Consider the following 8,907-nt stretch of genomic DNA (forward strand, 5'->3'; position numbering starts at 1 on the left):
AGGAGCAGGGATTCTGATACAAAAGCAGAATACTGGTACAGAAATGACACTGGGGAAGGAGTGCATTCTTCCCTGCTTCCAGAAACTAAGGTAACAGGGATAAGAGAAAAAAGTAGGCTCTGAGAGGTTGTAGGGAAAGTGGTGAACTGAGAGAAGGCCACAGGTCCATTACGAGCAGGAGTACAGCAGAAACAAATTAAGGATATGGCGGCGGGGGGGGGGGTTGTTATCACAGAAGGAGGGATCCAGACAGTCTGGAAGAACTGGGGCCATGATAGGTTCTTTCAGTGCAGAGTGAGAGTAAGCAAAGCCCACTCTCAAACAGCCATGGAGACCTATTTGGGGTAATCCTCCTTCCATTCCAGTCAAGCTTTCACCCCCACCACTCCACCAAAACTGCTGTTATGAAGACCAATAACCCTCACACTGCCAAATCCAACAGTCAATACGCAGTTGTCATCCTTCTGTTCCTATCAATAGCATTGAGCACAACTGATCACTCACTCCTCCTTGAGTTCTTTTATTTGATGTTTAGAAAATTCCACTTCCTAGTTTAGTTGCTACTCTCTTCCATGTCCTTTGCTGGAAACCCATCTTCCAGCCAAGCCTAGGAAGGCTCCATCCTCAATCTTTTCTTCTCTAACTACACTCACACCTTACATGACGTCTCCTAGCCTATTAAACACCATCTCTAGACTGACTGACAATTCCCAAATTTAATCTCCAGTCCAGATCTCTTCCCTGAATTTTATATCCAATTCCCTACTTAACATATCTATTTGGTAGTCTGATTAAGGCAACTCAAATTTAACAAATTTAATCAAATCCTTGATCCTTCCTGAACAAGGAGGACACAAAGCAAAACATACATGAAAACACCTTTTCCAAAAAAGAGAGACTAAAATTGTCACAGATCAGAGGAGACTAAGGACATATGCTGACTAAACGCAAGGTGGTATCCTAGACTGGATCCTGGAGCAGAAAAAGAACATTAGCAGAAAGACTGGTGAAATGCAAATAAAGCCTGAAATTTAGTTAATACTATCATAACAATGTCAATTTCTTAGATCTGACAAAGAACCAGAGTTGGTTACATAAGATGTTAACATTAGAGGAAGCTGGGTAAAGGATGTATGGGAATTCTCTGTACTATCTTTGTAATCTTTCTATAAATCTAAAATTACACCAAACTAAAAGTTTTAAAAACAAACACCACCATTTCCTCTCCCAGGCATTACTGCTCCAGTGCACAAGTCTAGTCTTCCGCTTGCTCGGGCACAACACTCTTGGCTTCATTCTTGACTCCTCTCATTCTCTTGCATCCAACATCCATTCTATCTGCAAATCCTGTCAGTGTTACCTTCCAAATACATGCAGTATCTGATTCTTACCTCTTCCACCACTGCTACCCTAATTCAAGTTTCCTTCAACTACCTGAATTACTGCAACAGGTAGTAACTCTTCCAGAGAGCCTGTTCTCCACACAATAGGCTGAGTGATCATTTTAGAATGTTTGTAAGATCATGCCATCTTTTCCCCAAAACCTTCCAGCTGCTTCTCATTTTCTTACTTAAGAACCAAATCTAAGAGCCTCATGTGATCCAGCCCCTGTGATTTCTCTGACCTCCTGCCTATTTCTTCATTGCTCACAATGCCCCCATCTCACTTCAATCTAAACTTGCTTCTCCTTCTGCCTGAAACATTCTTCTTCAGGGAGCCCCATGGTGCACTTCTGCACTTCCTTCTGGTCTCTGTTTAAATCTCTCATTAAAGAGACCAACCTATGTAAACTAGTGCCCCTGTCACTGTCCTCTTAACCTGCTTTACATTTCTTTTGAGCTCTTAACACCACCTGACATATTAAATATGTAAGTGCTTTCATCCTGTCTTTCCTACTAGAATGTAAATCCCATCAATGCTGTATTCCTATTACCTAGAACAGTACTTCGCACACAGTATTTCCTCAGTAAATATGAACAAAGTGTTCTCAAAAATATGTTGGGATGTGAGACCAAGAGTGATTTGTTATGCAGAACTCTAACGTGGACTCCAAGATTCCTACCTCCTGGTGTGCATGCCCTATATAATCTCCTGAGTATGGGTGGACTTGATCTAATCAAGTGAGCCCTTTTATAAGTCTAGTGCTCAGAGACAGAAATCAGACAGATGTAAAGAATCTGGGGCAGATGCTTCCCTGTAGGCCTTGAAGAAGCAAACTACCATGCTGTGGAGAAGGCCACATTGTAAGGAATTGCTAAGAGTGACTCTGAGCCAAGAGCCAGCAAGAAAATGGGGAGCTCAATCCTATACTCATAAGTATTCAATATCTTGCAATACATAACCTTAATGAAAAAGGATATAAAAACGAATATATGTATGTATAGGCATGACTGGGACAGTGTTGTACACCAGAAACTGACACATGTAACTCACTATACTTGAATTAAAAAAAAGAAATTCTACACTCATAAGGAACTAAATCCTACCAACAACCAGTGAGCATCAAAGAAGACCCCACACCTCAGATGAGATTGCATCCCTGGCCAAATTTAAGTCCTATGAGAACTGAGTAGAAAACTCAGCTAATCCACAATCTTAACCTACAGAAAACTATGACATAGTGAAGTTGTGCTATCTTTAAGCCATTCCATTTGTAATTCGTTATGACGAGACTTGAGAATTCAAGAATAACTCTGATTTAACATTGCCTTGGTTCACACACAAGCTGAGGTCCCAAGAAGGGCTGCCTGGTGAAGCATATGAAAACCAGCAGAACTAGAGGCCAGTGTGAAAACAGACCCAGGCAGGATTAAGCTGGATGTCACATTAAGCTGGAGGGAAACAATGGTGATGGTCCAAGAGGAAGAGCTGGCAGAATGAAGTTAGTTAGCCCGGATAAAATATACACTCAGGGCAAAATGAGAAGTCTTCAAATACTGCGAAGAGCTATCTGCAATGAGTGGGAGGGAAACCGAGGAGAAAGACTAGCTGCTGTGTTGTTCCAGAGGACAGAATTTGAACTATGGGATAGGAAGTACTTACAGGAAAGAAGTTTTCAGTTCAAAGTAATGAAGAGGCCTCTCTCACTCCCTCGTCCTTGGAGATGGCCCGCACTCTGTCTATGGAGTGTGTATCTACTTTTATTTTAACCTGAGCACAAAACTGTAACACCTCGTGGCCTTTCTCTTGCCTTCTGAGACAGCCTGCACTCTGTCTATGGAGTATGTATCTCTCTAAATAAATCTACCTTTACTCAAAAAAATAAACAACAACAAAAAAGAACAAACAAGCTAACAAAAAACAAAGTAAGGAAGAACTTTCTAACAGCCAGAGTGGAGTACCTACTGTGTTCTAAGAGCTGTGTCAGGCAACAGAGATATAAAAATGAAAAGAAAGATCTAATCTCTGCTTTTAAGGAGCACATAAACTATCGGAGGACACTGACACGTAAACAAGTGATTGTTTCCCGTGGTTAGTGCTGTAAGAGAAGTATGTGTACGTAAGGGAAAGACGTATCACAGGGGTGGAAAAGATCAATGCTATCTGTAGAGGTGAGAAAATGTTTCCCGGACATGTGGCTGAACTACAGCTTTTGAAAAACGAGTAGGAATTCACCAGTGAGCTGAGTGGTAAAGTCTGGACAGAGGGAGCCACAGATGCAACAGCATGGAATGCTGAAGCAGCACAGAGCCTGAGGGATAAAATGCAGTGGGGACTGAGGCAGCAGCAGATGGGGCTGCTGAGTGAGGCAGAAGCCAGAACGGTAGGTGATGAGAAAAAGCGAACAGAATTAAGCAGGGGAGTGACACAGTTCAATACATGTTTTAGTAAGATCGCTCTCTGACACTGATGTAAGAGGTGAATTGAAAGAAACTGGAGATGGCAAGATTAGTTAGGAACTCTTGCAGATGAGCAGGTAAGACACGACACAGGCTGGAACCAGGAGAGGCAGTGGAGATGTTACCATTCTCTACTTGAGGTTTCACAATTCAAAAAAAAATTCTCATAACCAAACATCCATACCACTCATACCTGCACTTAAAAAATCCTTACTAGCAGGGAGGGTATAGCTCAAGTGGTACAGTCCATGGTTAGCACGCATGAGGTCCTAAGTTCAATTCCCAGTACCTCCTCTAAAAATAAACGAACCTAATTACCCACCCCACCCCCACTAAAATAAAAAAAAAATACAATAAATAGTTTTTTAAAATCCTTACAAAATTCCTTATTTGTTAAGAAAAAAAAATTCCTTACTTGTATTTGCTTATGATATTTAAAAACTAAGTAGGTGGTTACCTACTGGGGAGGTGGAGCAGGTGGCGGCAGGACCCAGGCAGATGATGAACAAGGACAGAATAAGACTTTCTACTGTGTACCTTTACATACTTTCTGGTTTCTAAATTTGTGACTGTTATAACCTATTCAGAAATTAAGATTAAAAAAAAAAATATTTCCACCCATCTAGGAAGATTTACCTGTGTGTGTTTCCACATTCTTTAGCATGTGGTTCTGTTTGCTTCGGGGGAAGGATGCTACTTGAGCATCTTGCCTCCTTACAGCACATTTCTCTGGGTCAACCCTTCTGGAAGACTTATTGATGACTGCCAAATTCCCACTGTCACCGGCAGATTTTGCTGGTCTTTCATTAAGATGATCCTTTGGAACAGAGGTCATGTTGTTTCTGGATCCTGCATTTATCTGTCGCTGGCCCTCCTGTTTTGGTGGATTCCTGCCTGGTCGCGGCCTGGCCCCCTCTACTTCCCAGGGAGGTCTTTTCTGTGGGTGTCTTCTCTGCTCGCTGCGTCTGGCCCCATACCCATCTGCTACTCCTTTTCTAGAGGATGTATCCGAAGAATCAGGGTGGATAACCACCACAGGTTTGGTGTTTTCAGGTCCCACGTCCTCAGGTTTCAGAGTCACTCTGTTACCCCACTCACTTTTGAGTTTCCCCTTGACTTTTGGTCCTCTACCATAGCTGTATACAAATTGGGTTGCTTTTTTGGGTTTTGCTCCTCTGGGATCTGCACCAACAGTTTCCTTCTCACTCTCAGAAGGGCTGTGGTCTCTGGGGTTTGCCCCACTCTCTGACTTGACCATGCTTTCCAAGCTAATTGCATCCGAGGTCTGGTCAATGAGACTCTGTGCTCTCTTGACTCTGATATGCTGCTTTTCACTCTTCAGTTTCTGCCAAGGTTGATTCTGAAGGCCATGGCTCTTAAGTGATTTATTAGAAGCAAAGGATTGGAAAGAATTCTGTTGACTTTTAGGTTTGCCTCCTGAAGGATGATAAGTGTGCTGAAGAATAGCAGAGATGTCATCATAAGGGACTTGCCTGGAAAGGTGACAGGGAGGTGGTGAACTGTAATTTCTTCTACCGATCCTATTAGAATCTAGTCTCCTTTGACTCCCACAGTTTAGACCAGAATTTTTTCTCTCCTGAGGAATGAACTCAGCAGCATCCGTATTGAATTTAAAAGTACCTAGGACATAAGTAATAGACATGCAAGAAATTAATTGGTTACCCATTAAGCCCCAACGACTCTAAGCCATACCTAAAAGTTATTTTCCTAACAACTTTGTATAGAACAGTCTCTTCATAAGGCCTGTGTTTCCTGTGAAGGTGTTCAAGGTGCTTGTAGAAGACAGATCATCCCATGTCCAGGAGCCTCACCAACAAACACTGCTGAATTGCTAAGTAATTGCTCACCCGGGCCATCAGGCATTTAAGCATTTATTTTACCAAAAAACGTAAGTTCAGCAAATAGTTCAGGGGTGAGACATCAATCAGTAGGTTCCACGTGGTCTTTCAAAACTCTAAGGTAGCATTGTGTAATATCAAGTAAACTGGCTTTGAAGTCAGCCAAAATCAGTTTAAAGTCTGGCCCTCCAACTCACCATATGAGCTTAGGAGGATATCACTTGATTGCTTTTAGCTTAGTTTTCTCATCCATGACAAAAGTTATTAATACTATTTCAAAGGGTCATTGTGGAATTTAAGCAAGATTTCATATAGACAGTACATAGCAGCAGCCGAGTGAGTATATCCCATTTCTTCCCCCCAGGAATATATTTCAGATTTTCCATACATAATCTCTGTAATATGGTCCAGAATCCCAGAGTCTCCAAAATTAAGCATATGCCCCTTCAACCTACTCATCGCCTCCCTCCCCAAGATGCTTCTTTGTATAGTGAACTCAGTCCCTGAAGTCCAAAGTCGAAATAATTTGCCTAAGGATACAAACCAGTCAGTAGCAAAGTTAGAACTATGTGTAGCACAAAGAACATTCTATGAACTGATACTGCCCAGAAGCTAAATTTAAGTCCTTGCCCACCACTTATTGTGTCCTTATGCAAGTTACTTAATCCCAATTTTCTTACATGTAATGGAGATAGAAGAATTCCCACATCAAAGAGTCGCTATGAAGAGTAAAGCAAGTAACACATATAAAGTGGTTAAAATGGTGCTTTATTATTCCTGTTAGTACTACAGACTATCTGAAACACAGACCTGACCGCAGATGGGTGCAGTGCTCAACCTGTGGGTTTCAGGTTTAAAAAAAGAGCCCTAACATTTATTAGGTACTTAACATGTGCCAAGCACTATTCTAAGCACTTTGCGTATGTAAACTCATTTAATCCTTATATTCTTGATGAGAAAACTGAGACAGAGAGAGTTCGTAACTTGCCCAAGGTCACAGGGGTATCCCAAAGCAGATTTTGGATTCCACCCCAGGCTATGTGGTCCTAAAGACCACACTCTTACATTACACTCCACTGTCAGAAGTTGGGTAGCAGGTACCATAGAAATATATACTTAAGAACTGAGTGAGATCATAAAGGTCATAGGGTAACCTCTCACTCACTCCAGAATTTGTCTTGAAAGCTTTCACACAGGCAGAATTCCCAGGATGAGGTGAAAGGCCTTACAAAATGGCAAGAGGATTAGACAAATTCAGAAGGTGGCAGAGAAGGTGTTCCAGAAACTTAAAAGATAACATAAAGGTGAGAATAGGTAGATTAGACCAAATGGGTTTTGTGTAGTCTTCTGCTTGAAGAAGCAAGGTTGTAAGAGAAGCAGGAAAAGGGTCAGTAAAGTTGTCCAGAATAGCCTGGTAAAGGATAGGAATAGGATACTTTCATGTTAAGCAGTAAGGAGTTGATGTAACTAGAGAATCAAGACAGGACAGCACCTACTCACATACAATATACACTCCACCAGACATAAGGTAGTAGGCAAAGCCCTCAGAAAGACCCTTAAGAGACATGAGGAAGGGGGAAAGGGCACAGGAAAACTGGACACAAAGATCTGAGACACCTTTATATTTTTACTATTTTAAATAGCTGGAAGTTACTCAATAAACAGGATGTCTCCAAGGCTTGGCTATAGTGCAAGTGGTACCCTAGATCCAGGATAACACCACAGCAGGTAAGCAGCAGATGGGTGGAGCAGAGTAAGGGGAAATCCAACTGTAGAGTATAGAGTCCAAGTACATATATACACATATACTCTTCTTGGTGTGCCAACAGCTGGTAGGTAGCAGTAGAAAGACTCAAATTAATGACTATTCACAAATCTTATGCTGCATATCCCTGCTGTTTTTCAAAAAGAGTGGGTCGTGAAATCAAATTATGTAGTGGGTTGTGACAAATATTTTTCCAAACGAAATAGGTAACAGAGTGTATTGCAGATAGTAAGGAAAACCCCTGCTTCCTGAAACTTTTGGTTCACTTTTTTATATTTACGTCTGTGTGCACTGAGGCTACGACGTAAAATGTTCCTTTTCGGTCACTGTTCAAAGACTTTGGAAAATAACGATCTAGGATATCCTGAAGGAAGTGGAAATGGATGTTATACTAACAGCCAAATGAGGTTGTCTCTACACAGAGGCAACTCCGGGAGAGGAAGTAAGCTAATAATTGTGAAACAGGTTCAGCAGCGGCGGGAATCTTCACAGTAACTGACTTTCAAACTCTTAACTCAAGGATTAGGAAAACGAGACTCAGTCACAAAGCGAGTTCGTGGCAGGCTAAGATTGGAAACCATGTTGTTCGGCTAGCGCCGGCGCCGCCACTCCAGGGACGCACGAGCATATATACCTCAGGCACAGCGTGCAAACCCGCCGAGCGTCGGAAGCCCGCCACCGTCACGGGCCGTGACCCGGCCGACGCCTGCCTGTCGGGTAGCAGTGCGGCCGTTGCCCTACAAGGCCAGGATAAGCCCTGGAGAAGGCCGGACACACTCACTCTCCCTAGGAACCCAGCGGCCGGACTTCACGACCCAGTGAGGAGGGTTGAGAACTCGGTGCACACGACGCGCGTGCCTAGGCCCTTCCGAGGCACTATCCCCAAGCCTAGTACGCGCCACTCTCGCGATACGAGTGGCCGAAGCTCTAAGACTCCTCAATGACCCAATATCCGCTCCCCGTGAGGGCCCCAGTCCCGCGCGGGCCAGGACAGTACCTGAGACAGGAGGCGCCTCCGCCATCCCGTGCCGCAACACCTCAAGCGCGCCCTCCAGCCCAGAGAGCCCTGTCACCCGGTCACGTGCCCTGGAGTTCCGGCGCCGCGAGAATATTCGCAGCTGCGCGCCTGGTAGATGGCCGCCGAGGTTGCGCGGCTTGAGTCAACACTGCGGCGCGTCCGTGACGTCAGACAGGCGCGCCGGCCGGCCGACTGCAGGAGGCGGATAGTGCTTGTCAGGGGCCCTGACTTGCGTGATCTATGATTGTTTTTCTTTTGAGACTCCCTCTGTTCTCCTGCTACGATACCCTTTTCCCCTGTCACCCAACCAGCTTCACTGGTTTACTGGAGTCACCCCAGACATCACCTCCTTACTAGAGTAGTTCAACCGTAGGGTTAAAAATAAAAAGTCAAAAGGCTATGTGGGATTAAAAAAAAAGCAATCTG

The 8,907-nt window shown here is 43.6% G+C and overlaps 1 protein-coding gene across 4 annotated transcripts in view; it reads right to left on the minus strand.

Annotated features, from left to right (window-relative positions):
- NFX1 (nuclear transcription factor, X-box binding 1) overlaps nt 1–8,623 on the minus strand; it is a 57,196-nt gene extending 48,573 nt beyond the window's left edge. For 2 of the 4 annotated variants that reach the window (XM_045504672.2, XM_010967375.3), the window contains exons 1-2: nt 8,461–8,623; nt 4,476–5,480 (exon numbers count right to left, since the gene is read on the minus strand). In XM_045504672.2, the coding sequence (XP_045360628.1) occupies nt 4,476–5,480; nt 8,461–8,485 (1,030 nt within the window). In that variant the 5' untranslated portion in view covers nt 8,486–8,623. The remainder of the gene's footprint in view (nt 1–4,475; nt 5,481–8,460) is intronic. The other 2 variants (XM_010967373.3, XM_010967374.3) reach the window with 2 other exon arrangements.
- Between the last annotated feature and the right edge of the window lie 284 nt (nt 8,624–8,907).

The sequence above is a fragment of the Camelus bactrianus genome, chromosome 4 (genome assembly GCF_048773025.1).
Source record: "Camelus bactrianus isolate YW-2024 breed Bactrian camel chromosome 4, ASM4877302v1, whole genome shotgun sequence".
In the NCBI taxonomy this organism is placed as follows: Eukaryota; Metazoa; Chordata; class Mammalia; order Artiodactyla; family Camelidae; genus Camelus; species Camelus bactrianus.